Here is a 19,401-nt window from a genome sequence, read left to right as displayed (position 1 = left end):
TCACAAGTTACGTCATTGGGTGAAGAGCCTGTCAATCTTAACACTAAACAAATCCGAATGGCATTTGAAGCAACCACTGTTATTGGACAAATAAGCCTTCAATCACTAACTTAGACGACCTGATTAGCTCTTTCCTGGTACAACCATACAGCCTATGAGGGAAGATATTCAGGCTGCACTGTGAGCAAGCACAAGGAAATAGCAGCAACCACAACGAAATGTATGGCAGTTTAGTTCCGGGTCACATGGTGCACACATGTGACCCACCCGGCTGGCCAGACAGCTCTCCATGCTAGCACGCAACTTCCAGCTTTTCTCCTCACTTCTTCGCTTCAATCGGGACTGTACTGCTCTGAAGGTAAGTGGCTCACACCCCCTGTTCTGCCCAGTGCAACAGGGGAGCCGGTCACTATCCTCCTTCCCTTGATACTTCCCCTATCTTCCTGCAGTCCTCTGGTGTTCTTACATGATAACAGACAGCAGAAACAGGGCAGTCATTCCAGCACTGGTCTTCTTTTTTTTAACTATATGTATGCCTAATAACAACTATATTTATCTTGCATGCTATGCTTAATGTCTTTATTATGAGATGGTTATAATATCCATTGTCTGCTCCAATTTGTGACATCTGCAGCTGATTTAAATCCCTTTCTGACCTGTAAGGGAATATAACTGTCTGAGCCCTAAACGGTATAGTATGTTTACATGCTATGAAGTGTATATAATCTGAACTATACCCCCTCTGCTGGCATATGAAGGAATTGACGTTGGTATTATCTCAGTGGATTTAAGCGATGGTGTTGAAGCTAGAGATAGGAAACACAGCACGTATTCAAGTGAGTTGAAGGCTGTGTTTTGAGGATGGAGTCTGATACTTTTTGATAAGCCCGTTTTTTTTTTTTTTGTATAAATATATACTGACTATCGTCACCTAAGATTGCTTATATACAACTTTCTGTTAAGCTTATCAATTGGAGGTGGTTGTTGCCTGTTTGTGCTCTTTGTTTACAAGGGTTGCGGTCAGGAAGCTGACGGTCCAAATGCCGACACTGGGAGGGTTACGCTAGGGGAAGGTGGGGTGGGGGTTAGGCACTCCCGGTGGGGGGGGGGATTGGTGTTAGGCACCCCCCCTGGAGATTTAGGATCAGGCTGCGGGGAAGGGGGCGGTTAGGGTTAGACACCCCTAAGGGAGGGTGATTATTATTATTATTAGCATTTATTTATATGGCGCCACAAGTGTTCCGCAGCGCCTTACAAAGTACAAAAACAAATTGTATACAAGTGACTTACAGAACAATACAATACAGGACATGGATAATATATATTGCTACATTAGTGACCATATCACCCAGATAAGCAACAGAGCATAAGCAGCCAAGTGTTAGGTGCCCTAGTGGTGAGTAAGAAGTAAATGACACTATATAGTAAGGAGAAGCACAAGAGGGTAGATGGCCCTGCTCGTGAGAGCTTACATTCTAAAAAGGTGGGGGAAGACAAACTGGGTTGACACAGATGGGGTAGATGGGGACGAATGAGCATGTAGCAAGGTTAGAGTTAAGGGGGGGGGGTAGGTTAGTGAATATAGAAAATATTTAGGTACTTCCGTATCTTTGCGGCCCCCTGGTTACGCTATGCAAGTAGCGTAACCAGGAAATACTATTCGCAACCCTTGCGGGCTTCTGCGCTCGCCACGCTGCGGGCATGGTGGCTCGCTTCGCTTGCCACATGGATTTATTCCCCCTCCGTGCCCACTTGGATGGTAGGGAATGACGTTGGACACTGGCTTATCTTTACGCTAATGTCCAACGTCATTCCCTACCATCCAAGTGGGCATGGAGGGGGAATAAATCCATGTGGCGAGCGAGGCGAGCCTGCAAGGGACCGAATAGTATTTGGTTACGCTACTTACATATTCAGTGAAGATGCGTAAGTAGCGTAACCAGGGGGGCGCAAAGATACGGAAGTACCAATACTTACGTGTCGGGATCTTCACTGCCGGTCTTTCAGTGTCGTGATTCGAACCGCCGGATGCTTATCTCGTTTAAGAGAACAATTCTTATACATTTATAGTATAGAGTATAAGTCCCTACACATATATGCTATTTATACCGATATAATTGTATTGCTTTATTGGGACACTCCCTTTGGAGATGCAGTAGCCGGCAACAATATTACAGTATAATATATCATTTAATTTTTTTCATGTGTGAAAATTTCACTTTTGGTGTACAGAAAATGTTATTTGTCAGTGTGTAATTTTATGTTTGTGTGAACTTTGCTCCTGTATTTTAACATAAGCCTGTAATAAGTTTAATTTTAATCTCTCATAAGCGTGCCCCGGCATAGTTTTCTTCTTAGCGCTACGTAGGTTACCCTGAGTGGAATAAGCAACATCTAGAAGACCTGTAAACAAAATGGGGAAGCTGCAGCAAACTAAAGGTAGAAGAAAAGCCCTTACATAACAATCAGTTCCAAGTATTTTTCATCCAACCCACGGGATCACCAGCCAAGGCAGCCATTTTAGATCCACTACAAAGATTAGAATGTGTGAGATAAGCCATATAAGAAACTAAGACATAGGGTGACTGAAATGTGTGTAATATGATATGCACTGAATGAATATATCCATGTGTTATTCATCTTGCCCAAGAAAGAACCTTCTGGGGCGTACTGCGTAGGTTACATCTGGCAGGGTGTGCAATTAGCAGAACTATAACATCCAGACGCGGAAGAATCAAGCCCTGTCCCCTCTTGTTTGCTGTGGGCTTTCACATAATGGACACAGTTTCAGTATTTGGAATGGCATTGTAATACTGGATTCATTCACTAACCTACAATTAAGTCATTTCTAATGTTAAGATCTTGAGGGGCCTTTCTATTAATAATCACAGAGCTGCCACTATTAAGTAGGGGTGGGCGAGCAGCAGTGCAGTATAAACGAAGTCAGGAAGGTAAGGGGGTAGTTGCTCACATGCACCCGGGATCTCATCGCAGCAAAAGCACTGAGATTTAGGTGCAGCCCAGACCATTTCAAATGGGGAACGCAGCAGCACGAGACACGTTGTGCCCACAGAGGGGCCGCACCACTCCAGTCCCACCTTTCAAGTGTGGTGCAGGAAGGCGTTCCGCAGGTGATCGCCATGACAAGCTCACCAGAAGCAGCCATGCCTGTGGTGGTCACCAAAATCAATGCAACAGAGACGATATCTACAGCTGTTGCCTTGTCCAGCACAACAGAGGCTGTCGCCACGTCCAGTACAGCCGTGACATCTGCAGTTCTGCCGTCGGGTGTTGCCACGTCCAGCGCAGCCCGAAAACACTCTTCAGTGGAACACAGGAATGGCGAGAATAAAAATGTAAGTGAGGGGGAGCAGCAAAATGTTTGTAGCACATTAGTTAATATTGCTGGGAGTCATAACAACATACAGCCTACTCGTTCACATAACAGGGATAGCCACAGCTCTTCTAATTCAGAAGATGACATACCGTGTAAGGTGCTTAAGGAGCAGCTTCATGTAGCCAGGGCAGCTAGCAGGAAGAAAAAATTGAGCTGACCAGCCGTAGACACAGGTAGCAACTAGTTAGGTCAGGTAACGCCGGTAAAATCAGAGGATTTCTTGCCTTAAGGGGGTGCAGTTGATAGCATTGGTGGAGCACTTACCTAAACAAATTAGGAAGGAGATTGAGAAGGGTGCTTTAGTGGACATTTGCACTCTTACAGAGTCAGGGCTTAAAGACAGAGAGATGCAGCGAGAAAGGAAAGGCGCACACATAGGCTTACAAGCGATGGATAAATGGATTAGGGGTATGTTCGCTTATGCCTGGTGTTACGTAGACTCTAAACATCGGCTTAAACATGATGAAATACGTTAAATTCATACACTCCGTATATAACGAGTACAGGGGGTCAATTTGGCGCGTGTATGACGAGAATTTTGCGGCCTAGTCCTAGGGAAATAAGCCCATTCAGATTGGCACTACGGACATCGACGTCTGGCTTAAAGCACAGGGCAGCGGCCTTGCAGACAAAGGTTATGCGGTGGCAAAGTGGAGTGCATGGAGGCCTAGCACGCTTAAGCAAGATAAGTTCAAGTGCTTTGCCTATAATTCGCGGTGCACCCAAACATTCTGTAAATATAGACACACCTGTTCGGTTTGCAATGGGATTCACACAGCAAAGGATTGCGTCAAGCAGAGGGGAAGCCAGAAGCAAAAAGTACCCAGAGCTCTTGTCCCTAGTAAAAGCGACTAGCCCGGTGAGAGTGGCAGGGATCCTGGAGTGGCTAGCCAGGTATCCCATGCGGCATGAGGCCCAACTCCTGCTGGAGGGGTTTACGATCCCAGTAACTACAGCGTGCAACCAGCAGTCTGCAATAGGAACTTGAACTCCATTAAGGAGATGCCACCAGCGAACTGGCCTAGGGTAAGATGGCTGGATTGTTTTTGACCCCCCCAATATCCAATTTGGTAATTTTGTCAGTATGTTTAGTTCCCAAGAAGGCTCCAGGAAAATTCAGGCATATTCAGCACCTATCCTTCCAGGGAAGGGGCGTCGGTAAATGGCACCCTGGACTAGGTTCGATGTTTGGTGCAGTATCAGGCGATCGCAATGGTCAGAAAGCAAGGGAGGGGGGTCTTGATGGTGAAACTGGACATTGAGTCGGCGTTCAGGCTTCCCCCTTCACCCGGATACTTTCAAGGTCATGGGCTTCCATTTTGATGGCCATGTCTTCATTGACAAATGCTTGTCAATAGGCTGCGCTATTTAATGCGTGCTGTTTGAAACCTTCAGCTCATTCTTGCAATGGTGCCTGGAGATGCAAACATGGTCTAAGGCAGTGGCACATTACTAAGACTACTTTGCATTGGCCCCACCAGTAAAATCGGACCAGTGCGGCCTGTATCTGCAAGAACTCGAGGCCATGTTCGGCGATTTTTTGGCGTCCCCATGGCAAGGGAAAAAACAGAAGGATCCAGGGCAGTAATTTTCTTACCTAGGCTTTGAGATGGACATGGAATTGATGGAGTGCAGATTGCTCACTGATGAGGTGGAAATGCTAGGCATGGAGGTGAGGTTATGAGCAGAAGCTAAAAAGGTCACCCTTTGGCAGATGCCGTTTTTGCTGGGTTTGCTTGACTTTGCTTGTAGAGTAATTCCAATGGGTCGTTTAGAAAGGGCTACGGCAGGGGTAAGAAAGAGGCACCACCTTATCTGGATAGGCAAGGAGTTAAAGGAGGATTTGAGAGTGTCTGTCAGCTTTCTGCAACACGTGTGGCATAGTGCGCCGCAGCCGAACCATGAGTGGCAACTTTTCATGGATGCAGCTGGAGCGACTGGCTTTGGAGCTTATTTGCAGGGAGAATGGTGCATGCAGTTGCAGCCAGAGGTGGAAGGTCAGAAACTTAACAAAAAACCTGACTGCTTTGGAGTTGTACCCAATAATAGTGGCAGTGGATATTTTGGGGTTCTAAGCTGGCTAACAAGAACATATAGTTCTAGGGAGATGGCTTAGGAGTGGTCCAAGCCATAAATAGCTATCCCAACATCCGCCCACCCCCCTGTACCCCCTGATTATATTACTCAGGTGGCTGGTAGCAACTTGCCTGCGGCACAATATCACATTGTGAGCTCAACACGTGCCTGCGGTGAGGATAGTCATTGGTGATGCACTCTCAGCTGAAGTGATGGATTTTCAGGTCTGCAGCACCATTAGCGTTAGTCACAAGCCTAACTTGCCCATCTCATCTTTGGCAGTTAGTGGAGCTGGTTTTAAGTGATCTAGTGGAGAAATACCTGGCGCCCAGACATGGGCAGCCTATACAACAGCATGGAAGAAATGGAATCAATTTTAGGCAGTAGAACCAGAGAGGGGAAAGATAACCTGCAGCAACTCCTAGTATATATGGGGTAAGCTGAGAAGAGAAGGGCTGTCAAGAGCATCAGTCAATACCATACTAGCCGGTATCTCCTTCTCAAAGTTGGAGGAACCACACTAGGGCATTCATGGTGCGCACAATGATGAGGGGATAGTCTTAGATTGAGACTAAAGAAGCCAGACACACTGCAACCTATTACCTTTTGACATTGCATTGTGCCAGTGGTGTGTAGCGGCAAAGCGTTTCTTTACCGAGCTGCTTTTTGTTATGGCTTTTAGCAGAGCATTCAGGATAGGGGAGCTGGTAGCGGTGTCCCGCAAGGCAGAGGGTATGGGATTGCTTTGCAGAAATGTGGTGTCAGAGGACTTTGTGCTGTGCGAGATACACAGGTCCAAGACCAAACAAGAAGGGGAATGCAGGTGGGTTCAGCTTAAGGTGCACGCAACTCCGATAGTTTGCCCAGTGGCAGCAGTCCAGGGTTTTGTGGGGGCTAACTTCCTCATAGATGGAGATGGGTCTGTCTCAACCAAATATCAGTTTGCAGCCATTTTCTAAACTGTGCATTATGGTCTTGGGCTGGAACCCCAGTAAGTTTGGAACTAGGAGTGGCAACATCGGCCATCCATGAGGGGAGCTCTGTAGCGGAGATAAATAAACAAACTAGGGGGGTGGAGGTCAGGCTGTTTCAAGGAATATGTCTGACCTGTGGTTACCACCAATGGTAAGTCTTGTATTTTAATGGTCTCCATTCCACCCCTTTATTTTTTTATTTTTTGAAGACGGCTGGGCAATGTGAGATGTGTCCCAAGGGGGGTATGCACAAGGTAACTGGTCCCCAGGTTGTGAAAGGGGTGCGGCTTGCTGCTACCTGCAAGGTTGGTTCAAGTACGCCCCCATTCAAAAGGAGGAAAGGGGTTGTGGCCTACAAGGTTGGGCTGAACACTCCCGCATACTTCACGGTAAACCTGTAAACGCTAAGTCCGATAACGTCACAACGGTGGCTTCCATCTAGTAGACACTTGTAGTTTCGCAACAAGGACAGGAATGTCACACATTCTGACATAGTCCAAGTGTCTCCTCCCGGCCTTCTCTGCAATGTTCATTCCGGGAGTTCACCATTGGTAATCGGACTTCCTCAGCCGTTACGACGTGCATCCTGGGGACTGGTCTCTTCTCCAAGCGAGGTTTCAACTCCTAGTGACCATAGGGGGCCTCCCAGAGGTGGTCCTTATGGCCTTCTGACTCTCACACACTGCCGAAGTTGGGGTCCAGAACAAGAGGTACTGAAGCAACCTTCGGTGACGCGTTGTCCATAAAGGAGACTTTCCACTTTGTGTACCTGTTTCCTCCGGTCTCCCTTCTTTCTCAAGGTCAATCGAGACGGAGGTATTTTCCTGCTGGTGGCTCCAGATTGCCCCAGATGTCACCGGTACTTAGATTTTCAGCTTCTCCCCATCGACACTCCGTTCCTGCTGTTTCAATATCCTGACCTTTTTGTCTACTGGTCTTTGCCTTTTCCTGGACCTGGATCGTTTGTCTTTGACTGCGTCCCTACTGTGGTCCTAAAGCTTTTCTGGCTCTGCCTTTATTGGGATGCTTAGAGCGTGTAGGCCAGCTTTTGCTGGGCTCTAAAACAGAATGTGGCATACATAATTCTTATGGTATCGTACCTTTTAGGATTTCCATAAGTTCTAGCATTCCTTCCAGCTGGCTTGGGTCTCTCCCTCCGCCTGGCCTTCCTGAAAGTGCGGGTCTCTGCACTGTCAGTATGGTTCGGATGTGGAATTGCTCCACTCTCGGGTATCCATACCCTCCTTCAAGGTGTTTTTCTAAATTCTACCTCCCTTTATCCCCTCTAGGGGCTCCTTGGGATTTGGCAGTGGTTCTTCGTGTCGTCCTGTGGCTTCCATTTGAACCACTAGTTTTTATAGCCCTTACATGGTTTATGGCTTAGACTCTGTCTTATGGTGGTTACACCTGCCAGGACAGAGGAAGAATTGGGAGCATTCTCATCTGGCTCCCTCTTCTGGATATTTCGCCATACATGGTTGTGAGTCGCACTTGCCCTGTGTTTTCTTCCTAAAGTGTTTTTTAAGTTCCATAATTTTCAAGAACTTATTGTACCTACATTTCAGTCTCCAGTCCACTCTGCTGGGGTGGCCTCATTGACTGTGGTCCGGCCTCTCCGAGTTTTTGTGGTCTGTTCAAGTTCCTACAGGAAATTAGTCTCCTTATTTGTAGTCTATGGATTTTACAAGACAGGAGGGCCGGCCAATAAACAGACATTAGCTAGATGGCTTCGTATGTCTATATGAGGGGGCTACACATAGGAAGGCCTTTCTGTTTCTGTTGATGCTTCTTCTACTCGGGCTGTGGACGGCTCGCTGAGGCGCAACAGCTGTTCTGCCTTGCCAGGTGGCCACGTGGTCTTCTGTCCACACCTTTCTATGGTTCTATGCATTGGATTCCTTTGCCTCTCAGGATGCTTCATTTGGGTGACGGATTCTCCTCTCAGCACAGGAGCGTCCCCACCCTTATAAGGACTGCTTTTGGACATCTCCAAGGTCAACCCTGTGGACCTCCTATGGACCCTGAAGTAGAAAATGAGAGCTATGGTAAGAACTTACCCTTGTTATCTCTTTCTTCGAAGTCCATAGGGTCCACAGGGCACCCGCCCTGACACACGTTGCCGGTTTCCCGTCTCCTTCTCTGTGAGGTAAGGTTCTTGAGTGTTCCAGTCTTCTTTCTTTCCGCCTTTGGCTACTTACAAACTGAGGTGCCTCTGGCTTGGGGGCGGGGTTATAGGGAGAGTGGACCCAGTGCATCCTGGGAGCTAAAAGCTTTAATTGCGTGGTGCCTGGATTTGGTTCCCAACCTATACCCAAGGTCAACCCTGTGGACCCTATGGACTTCGAAGAAAGAGAGATAACAAGGGTAAGTTCTTACCATATCTCTTTTTTTTTTTTTTTTTCTTTCCTGCTTTAAATAGTATGTCTACCATAATCCTTACACAGATTGTCAGCCAGCAAAACTCCACCATAAGGAGATCGCAGCCTGTAACTCTTTGGTATGGTTTGTAAGTGTGTTAATGGAGATTTACAAAAAATAAATACAGCCATATACACTATCCACAACAACCCTACATTAAGCTTTGTTACTCAAGTTATACTACAGGGTAAAAGACAATTAAATGGTCAGACATTGGATTATTCATACAGTCGTGTGAAAATACACAAATTGGCTATCTACGGTGCCATTAGTTAATGTCTTTTAGTTTATAACTTAATCTATAATATGATGTTGCATTTTCTTACAAAAATGCAACAATTTAAACGAAAACTATAATATGGTTAGGTTACATACTACTGTTCTACATCAGAGAGCTTACTGCAGCAAGTATATCAAGGTATGAATAGGTAGATTTCTTTATATTAAAAAAGCTAAATAACCCAAGCACCAGTAATGGTATGCTGTTAACTCCCCTCCTTGTGTAAATTGCAGCACACCCACAGGAAGTTTTTGCCACACTTCCAGCAAAAACAAATATATACACAAGAATAGAAGGCGGCATATAAGAACACATATATCAGGGAGTATATTTTTAAATCGCCTTTATTAAAAGCTCAAATATAAGTATATGTAAGCATTCAAAAATATCAATACAACTCCCAGGAGTGTAAGAGAATTCTGGCCCTGATTCAGAGCCGGACGCTCTGACAGCGCGCTAGCTCTGAATTGGGGCCATCCTTCTTGTTTTTCAGAGCGGCCTCCTGGCCGCTCGCATAGCTCTGGGTGACCACCCACAGCTATAGCGAGCGGCCGGGAAGATGGTCGTGATGGTCAAGACCATCGGACTTGCGACGAGACCTTTGTGGTAGGGTCTCGTTGCCGCAAGCCCCAGAGTGCTTTCGGCTCTAACCGAGCCGAAAGCACTCCCACTGACATCACTTGTGAATTATAATTGAAAAAAAAAAAAATCTGCATTATGATTGGCCGGTTTCCGGCAGCTGAGTGATGACATCGTCATCATCAGCAGCCAGAGAAGGGATAGGCTAGGAGAAGCAGACGGCAGAGAAGAGGCAGGTAATTTCCCGGGTAGACACTGTAGTGTGAAAGGGGGGTCTCCACCTACCCGGGAATTTGCACAGGAGAAATACCCGGGTCTGAGCAGGAAATTTCCCGGGTTGTATATCTGAAAGGGGTTTTAGTGGCTGACAATGTTCCACAGCAATTAGCAGTGTGTCCAATGACTGAGACAAAAAGCTGCTATACAGCAGTAATGCTGGCCATACATGCTACAATTATTAATAATTGTAGCGTGTGGGGAGGAGACCGAGGGTTAAATATTGCTCGGTCGGGCATGCCGGATTGTCCAGCATGCCCATCCGATGAGATATTTACGGGTAAACTGTCGGCCGCATCGGGCAGTGGTATGCCCAGCCACTGCCGACAGACAGACATTTCCTGTGTTCCTTCCCACGGAAGGAACAGGGAAATGTCTACTCCCCCGGGGGCAGAGCACGGATGTCGGGCTGATACACTTAGAGAAATCTCAGTGTATGCCGGTGACACCTGTGGCTGACAGGCTGCCAGATAAAATGTCTGTCGATCTAACAGACATTTTATCTGGCCGTGTATGCCCAGCATAAGTTGAGAGCTGAGTTGCCCAATGTAACTAAGTGGCTGACAATGTTCCACAATGCGCTGTGAATATGCGCTTCCAGTGTAATAATGCGGAGTGAGAAAACTCAGTTCTCAGCTGTACTCACTCCCCATCACGTTTTGGTTCAGTGGACAGGAATATAAATGATCATGAAGTAGCTATGGGGGGCTGAGGTATATAGAGCCCAGTCCACTGTAGGAAACTCGGAATATGGTCTATCTTTTATTTCTAAATATAATGTAGCAGCTAATAAGTTTACAAATCTAGTTAAGACTAACTACAAATTATTTACTGACCCAGTGTTGGCAAAAAGCCTAGATAATAAACCTAAAGTAGTCTTTAAAAGCACAAAAAATCAGAAAAATATCTTCGCTCCCAGCTTTTATGTTAATCCCTTGAATAAGAAATCTGGTCCTAAACAAAGTACCCTCACTGGTGAAGTGATGCAGGGCTTTTTCAGATGTAATCATAATAAATGTACTACTTGCCTATATGTGGTCAATAAGACGAAATCAGTGTCTCAAAAAAAGAATATCCAATAGAGTCATTTATCAATTGTAATCTGAGTTATGTTATTTACATGCTTTGTTACCCATGCAACATGTATTATGTGGTTCATTGAAGCAAAAGAGCTCAGATGTAATATTCATTAGCTAGAGAATAATAGAGACATTTTATTGTAATTTGTTTATTTTTTAATTGTGATTCTGTGCTCCATTTAAATACAAGTTATTTAAATACATGCTGTGTGTATAGAATTCTCTTACACTCCTGGGAGTTTTAGTGATATTTTTGAATGCTTACATATACTTATATTTGAGCTTTTAATAAAGGTGATTTAAAAATACACTCCCTGATGTGTTCTTAGACGCCGCCTACTATTCTTATGTATAGATATCTTTATATGCATACTTTATGACTAAAAAGCCTAGATACTAATAATCACTGAACTGCTGCGATTACTATGTATCCATAATGCAGGTTTAAAGGGGAACTTGCAAGGGCACTGGTTGCAGTAACTGCTGTCCCTGTAAGTTATATCCCCAGCATATTGTAGAAGTCTCACATTCTCCTGTGGAAGCTGACACTGCACATGTGCCAAGGCCTTGGACTAGTGTGATTATTGATTTGCTGCTGCATGCAGAGTGTGGCCGTTTACCCCAGGAAACTGCACTCCTTAACTATAAGTGTGGAAACGACCTTCTAAAAAGGAAATGAGTAAGAAAATATGAATCCAGAGTCTACACACATGATATTGGAGTGGGGGGGGAAACTTTTTTTAGGGTATGGCAGCCATCTTTAAGTCGGCAATCTTGGATTCAACTCTAATTCACAATACCTGCGGCTATCAGGACAGAGGAAGAGAGTGCGTCGCCCAGCTCTCAAAGCCCAATGGAAACTGTATTGTTCATCCACACACCCAAAACCCACCAACAATCGCGGATCCCTATGGAGACTTTACAATATCGTCCAGGTTGGGCTGCATACATGGATGATCGTTATTGTCCAGCAGGCACGTGCATCGTTGGTCGTTTGTTGCCTACTCACAGAACGATACTGACTTTAAACCTCTGAACAATTCTGCCTATACCTTCTAAACCTTTATACGCTCCTGCCTACACCTTCTAAGTTGACGCCATTTGCGTATTCATTCATACAGTAAAAATAAAAACCTTCAGACATTGAAATGTGTTTCCAACAAAGTGTAATATTCAACATAAAAACAGTAGTTACACGCTGTGATCTAAAGACAATTTAGTGCAAAGAAATTATACAGACCCAAGGTACAGTTATACATACGCACGCGCACTGGGACCAGTTACCGGCATCCATAAGAAACCTCCATCAACAGCATCAGCATGAAGACTACAGATTGGAGTCGGTACGCACATTTATACTCTTACAGGGATAATAAACACAATAGAAGAGTGTGACTTGGTACCCAGTACACGTGCATCTGTTACAGGATATTTAACAGGTTGATTCAAATGGACACAGATCAGCCTCCGACAGCCTTTTGTCTCCTTTTTCCCGCCACATGCAAATCTAAGCTGTTAATATTACAAAGTACATTTTAGTGTTTTAACTTTCTACAGCCCATAAGTTGAGAACGCATGTTGCGATCTTCTCACCGATGACACCGGAAAGCTGTTGAGACAGAGTAGATCAGTACAACACCAAATACGGTTTGCTTATCATGTACTTAACCTTAGTTGCAGAAAACAGTCAGTCATTTCTTCACACGCTGGCATTGTGAATGAATCATGTAATAACCCTTTTGCACTACGGAACTATTGCTTTTAAGTGTATGTATGCAAGGGAGAACGATACTAAATAGCGTTGCGCGTCTGGGGGTCTGTGGGGTACTTAGCGTGCAACACTAAGCTGGAAAGGTATCTCTGAGTGTATTGGACTAAGTCGGTATTGGTTGTGTAGGGATCGTTAAAAAGCTGAACGTGCTAATAATTAGCTATTTTACGTTGTGCAATTTTTAACATTTCGTGTATGTGTTAATGTGAATGCAGGGAAAACACCACTAATTTGCTACTTTTTAGTGCTGTTCATATTGAAGTCTGTGGTGATTTTAATGTGTTGGGAAAGTCATTTTTATGTATGTCAGACACCGTCGGTATGTGTTTGGGGAAGATTGTTAAAAAGCTGGCCGTGCTACTTATTAGGAATTTTGTGTTGTTTTGTGTACTATGTGGTTTTGACAAAATGGTGCTGTGTGACCTATTTCTAAGATGGAGTCTTGTCGCCATTCGCAAGATGGCGTCATTCCAATCTAATCTTAAACTGATTCTGTCTCAGCCAATTATCCAGCTTCGACAGTTATCATTCATATCGTTACGATATATCGTTCCATATGTACGCACCTTACCACAGCTTCTCCGTCTCACATTTAAAGTTTAAAAAAAAATAAAAAAAAAAATTGGTCAATAGATCGCGGGGCAGGGTGGGTTTCTAGGTACTCTGAACTAGGCCTCTGAGGTAATACCTTAATGCTATAAATGTGCAGTAATCCATAGCAAACTCTCAGCTATTTTGTTTTCATTATTCTACCTTGTATCGGACTGATCATAATCTATTGATGAGTTCATACTGTATTTGTTACCTCCACATTTCAACTTTTTATTTATCTCAGATAGATATATATCTATAGATAGAGAGATATAGATATATATATATAGATCGCTCTCGCTCTCAATAAATATGGGCAATATGCATTTATATACATGTTAAACTAATGTTGGTATGTTTTCCAGCTGCTGGGGACCCAAGACTTTGAACAGAACATCAAATCGCCATGTCTTCTCTTATAAAGACCTCAACAATTCAAGAAGTCTGTTCACAAGACAAAATTTCTGATGCAGCGTCTGGCCAAGTCAACTGAAAGTGCCTAGCAGGGAGGGGAGTCTCTTCCCTTCCGCTGGGTCAATATGTTCTATTGCTGATTTGCAGGGGTGGCTGTGGGTGGGAGGTGGAAACTGTCCTTTCATGTTGGTTCCAAACCCCTGGTAGCCACCGTAACCGTGGAGAGGCCCGGCTACCACAAACTAATGGATTTTGACCATAGGGAGGGAAAGGGGGAATCTGAAGAAGGAGGAAGAAGGATGTCTAAAACTGGAGGTGCCAGGGGCAGCCGCAGCACAGGAGCCAATGCTGGGGTATTAATGGTGGGACCCAATTTTCGAGTGGGAAAGAAAATTGGCTGTGGCAATTTCGGTGAGCTGCGTCTTGGTAAGAGTCTTATGTCTATTAGAGGCTTGTAGGGTGTGTGGTGGTTTTTTTTTTTTTTTGGTAACTTTTAGAGTGTTTTCAATCTGCCTATAAACTGTTTTATCAGATATTTAGTATTTTCAACACCAAATTTCCCTGCTGCATGAAACATAGCCTAATCTCTGCACTATAAGATTAGGAACTTTATGAATTAAGACAAATTTGATCCTGCACCAGAGAGTGTGGAATATTCTATGAGCTCTATTATATTATATTATAACAAATGTTATTTATATTTTGGTTGTCCTACTTCCAGGAATATGTAAATATATAGAAAATTGTTGTTAGTATTCATACAACAATTATAAGTATTATATATTCCTGTACTAAGGTGGTGCCACCAATCCCTCTACATATAACTTATATTCATAAACAAAAAGAGAATAGAGTATTTTCATATGGTGCACTCTTTATCACCCAACTATTCCACACATTATTATGATAATTCAATAACTATTAAAATAACAAATCTATATTGGTATTATATTAAAACTTATATACAAGGGACACCAATACGGCGAAATATAAAAACGATGGAATTATTCCTAAACAGGAATATAAAAAGTAGTGTTGTGAATATCAATGAATAAAGTGAATTAAAAATTATCCAATTACCACTGTTATATGTTATCTTTATTATATATTGTAAGGTAAATTAAATCTCTGAGTATGGTATATCTCTATTCATAAAGACCTTTCAGAACATTTTTACAGTGTCAGTTATCTAAACACCGTATGTATAATAGTAGAAACAACTAAGGTCTATGCTTCCCTATTAACTTCAATCCACAGTATTGTGACCACTAGTGCTATTATGCAAACTATATCCACCTGTATGTTTAACTTGTTACTATTGTAACAGAGGGAAATTGACAGATTGTATAATTTTATTGCAACAATTGTTGCCTATATCCAGATTCTCCTACTCAGAGGGAATTTGTAAATACTATCTGCGAGTTATAGATATGTTTAGTGCATTAGCACAATCAGTTCTCCACTTGAATTATAAAGGGAGAAAGAAAAACAACATAAAGTGCAATTCTGTTTTATATAGTATATATTGTGAACAACATATCCATTTTTTTATATATATTTAAACCATTAAATTCACAATTTTTACAGAATGCAATCATTCACCCATTTGTGGAGTATAATAAGGAAAAGTTCAACAGATATACTCAGTATAGTTCAACAGATATACTATTTCAACTTCCTTATCAAATATTCTGTGCAGAGTACCAGTATTTAAATGTTTGAAAAAGATTTTCTTTATTTGATATACCGTTTAGATACCTTACCATTGTTCAGTCTCTATGGTGTGACTGTCTGCAACATTCAAGGCTGATTCATTTCTGCTGTCACACTTGATGAGGTGCTACTTGATAGTCTGCAATCTGATGCTTTATGTCCCTAATTGTGACCCATAGAACATGGGGGGGCTTTCTCTGATAGGCGGCTGGCTTGCATGACACCCTCCTTCATGGGTTACTTGGCTGTTCTCACAGATTATCCGATGCTGCATAGTACAATACAGCTCGGATAAGTAATGCATGCAGGAGGTGTGATGCCTCCTGATGCATTGCCATAATTGCAAGGACTAATTTGCAAAGCTGCTTGTGTGCAGCTTTGCAATTTTTTCCTAAACTGAATCAGGCCCACAGTCTCTGTGGTCAGCTTCATAGTACTCGACTCTATTGCTGCTACCAAGAATTCGTACTCCTAAGGCTTTTCAGCATCGCCATAGCAACCTCTTCATCATCCAATAATGACGCCAACTGAAATTAACTGCTGAGATGGAGAACATTCTATGTACTCATTCATGTTTTTGCAAGAACTAAGTTTAGTTGCATTCTCCTCACTTAGCACTGCAAATTGCTTATGAAGGTAAAGGCTATCTACATGTTATAAGCTGTAACTTTCTCGTGGATAATAGAATAAACATGCAAATCCACCGCTAGACCTATTGTCCCCATAGCTCTGTCTACATCGTCAAGACTTGGAGTGTCACAGGGGCTACTAATGACCTTCCACAATTGTTACTGCTTTAACTGCATCTCCTTTCCAAACTACCATGTATAATAGTCAGCTTTTCAAAATATATGCTGCTTGCACTGTACATTTATAGCATACAGTTGAATAAGCGGGACCGTAACTAGGAGTCTCCAATTTTGTGCTGCTGCACAGGCTTGTTTCTGGCTAGCAGGGTGACTGGATTGGCACTCTACACCCTGTAGCACTGATGCAGTGCCACTGGAGCTTCCTGTAGGCTAAGGCTGGGCAAGAGTGCAGCCCCACACCTGTTGTAGAACTAAACATGCCCTGACACAGTTTTGCTATTTGGCCAGGCTAAAACTGTTGCAATTCATGCTGGGATTTGTAGTTCAACAGCTGGAGGGGCAGCTTATTACCCACCCTTGCTTTAGACTCTACAGACAGGTTGCCCTACAGTCTGTGCAGCTGATTGGAGCGTCCTCAGGATGCTGTAGTCAGTGCTGCACTAACCAGTGCTGCTGTCCCATCCCCGCAACGTAATTGTCATGTGCCCAATGTAATGACATCAAGCGCTAAGGGGGCTGGTCGACACAGTGCGCATTTAAGCCCTGTTATAGTTCTAGGGATAAGGGTCTGTCCATGCTCACTCAGATCCTCTTATTCCGCGTTGTCTGCTACTTTGTTGATCTTGGCATCAACGTATACCACACCAGGGGTATCTGGATTTTCAGCAACCGGATTTGTGCATGGTGACTGCCTTGGGACAGATCCCACTTGCATTAGCCTGGTGACTAGATAAATGTTTAATCTGAGGAAAATGGTAACTGCTAGCAAGTGGTCATTGGGCCTATATTAGCAGAGATGGTGGTGATAGTGTAAATTGTCTCAATGAGGGAGCAGTAGTTCTCCAGATCAATTGATACACAAGAGTATAATATAACTGGCCAGAGTGTGTGACGATGATGATGATGATGATGATATGTATAATGCACGGGCTGGTGGCAGTTAGTCCATATGTGATATGTCTAACCAGTTCTTATATTTATTATTTATCGGGTAGAACAACAAGTAGCATGTGATACAGGGAACTACACAGGTGTAATAGCAGTAGATGTAATATACTGTGGCAGCCTGGAGCTCAGGGTATTGCTTGGCGTGGTCTAGTGTACAACAGTGGTGGTGTAGACTTCCGACTGGGCACGGTGGGGTGGCGAGTCTCCTGGTCTGACCTGTCCTCGTGGACACTGGGGAGTTAAGACCTGTAGAGACGCTATGCATGTGCAGTAGCGCATGTCGGAGGTTAGATCTCTTGGCTGAGTCCCATTGGATACTAGTGACAGCCGGCTCTCTCCTACATAGATAATGCTGGAGGGAGACTGTTTAGGAGCACACTCCTTTCAACAGATATTTGTCCCCATCAGTAGCTGGCCCAGGCCCCTCCATAAGCCCAGGTAATTAGTGCTCTCTACCCCCACTCCTCTCTCGGCACCTCTGACCAGATGATGTCTGCCAGTACTAGCAAAACACTTGTCAAGGGAGTTTTTGCAAACAACCAATTACAACACTAAGTGGTCAGTCCAAGTAGGTGCGAATGGCGAGGTGCTATTTTCACTTCGAATTCGCATAGCAAATTAATTTTCAATCTAATTAGCAACTAGCACAGTCAGACTGATTTTGCAACTCTCCACTCGCACCTCCCTGAGGGTGAGAGATGGAAAGGAAACTATTTTAAAATTAAAATGTGGGGACACCATGCTGAACCCCTTGGACACCCCCCCCCCCTCCCCCTAATGACTAAGCCAATTGGAAACTGCCCAATTAGTCCAATGTTTTTTTTGGGGGGGGGTTAAAAAAAAAAAAAAATCCTCAAATTACCCCAAAATCTACTTCTTCTTTAGTTTAGGCACCTCAAAGTTAATTGCAATAATTTTTTAGTTGAAAAATAATTGTTTTTATCTTTTTTTTTCTTTTTAATTTTCAAGGTGCCCACAAAGTACCCCAAAATCACCCTTTTTCATACTTTTTTTTTTTTTTTTTGCATTTTTTTTGTTTCATTCATTTGAGATTAAACAAAGTTTTTTATTTTATTTTTTTTATTTTCTTGCATTTAAAAAACAAAACAAAACACAAATCGGCCATTTGACACCATTTAAAAACCTACAGTACCTTCCTAATGCCCACAAACTGCCTTCTATACGGTCTTGCTAACAAAATTATCCATTTTGGTGGGTCCAGGATGGTCTCCCCACATTTTCATGCATTTCTCGCAAATCTCTTTTGGCAGTCAGTTCTCACCCCTTCGCTGCTAATAGGCATTTTTAATTGGATTGGAGAATTCTCGGGTGCGCACTTCGCTGTGAAGTATGCGAGTTTCAAAAAACAAACTCGCAATTCGCACCTAATTGAATTGACCCAATAGTGCTTTCTTCATCACTCGTGAATAGAATAAGCTTTTGAGAATGTTTAAAAGAACAATATATATATTTTTTTATATAGCATACACAAGACAATGGAGTTATTTTGCCCATGTTAGAGCAGGTTTAGCAGATTAAATGATGCCCCTTAGCAAAGATGTCTTCTAAAAAATGGTTTGCAATATGATTGGAAGTGTATCAAGCCTAAAATAGTCGCATATACTACTGCTACTGAACAAAACTCATCTCAAACTCTGCAGATTGATTTATATATTTTGCATGTGTGCAATTTCTTCCTGTAGAAGTGATTTAGGCCCATTTTGTTAACCTCTCTAAAGATTTATCCTCATAGAACTATCCTTTTTCCACCATGTGATGCGAAAAGCATAGCGTGAGTTAGATGCCCCCCACAGGTAGTAAATATTTCTGAGATCTAAGGTTTTACTTGTAGCTGTATCCAAAGTCACTTATAGTGTCATAGGCACTTAGGATTGTAGCAAAGAAATTGGTATTAAGTCGCAGGTTAAGCACAATGATGCGTGACCTGATGCATGGCGCTGCTCATATCGGTAGTCGGTCTTTTACTTTCTTTTAACCCAGGTTAGTGTCCAAATCACACACAGCCACGGCAGCTGTACCCGTGCATTGTAATTTTTGTTGCCTTAGAGATGTTTA

At 43.3% G+C, this 19,401-nt stretch overlaps 1 protein-coding gene across 3 annotated transcripts in view; it reads left to right on the top strand.

Annotated features, from left to right (window-relative positions):
- The first annotated feature begins 205 nt into the window (after positions 1–205).
- Positions 206–19,401, top strand: part of CSNK1G2 (casein kinase 1 gamma 2) — a 79,230-nt gene continuing 60,034 nt past the window's right edge. For all 3 annotated transcript variants that reach the window (XR_015871839.1, XR_015871838.1, XM_088452945.1), the window contains exons 1-2: positions 206–358; positions 13,807–14,281. Coding sequence is in view for 1 of the 3 variants with exons in the window: in XM_088452945.1 (XP_088309071.1) it covers positions 14,101–14,281 (181 nt within the window). In the remaining 2 variants the exon portion in view is untranslated. The remainder of the gene's footprint in view (positions 359–13,806; positions 14,282–19,401) is intronic.

Source organism: Taudactylus pleione, unplaced genomic scaffold (genome assembly GCF_031769625.1).
Source record: "Taudactylus pleione unplaced genomic scaffold, aTauple2 ptg000560l, whole genome shotgun sequence".
Classification (NCBI taxonomy): Eukaryota; Metazoa; Chordata; class Amphibia; order Anura; family Myobatrachidae; genus Taudactylus; species Taudactylus pleione.
The sequence above is the reverse complement of the archived record's forward strand: the minus strand, read 5'-3'. Positions and strand labels throughout refer to the sequence as shown.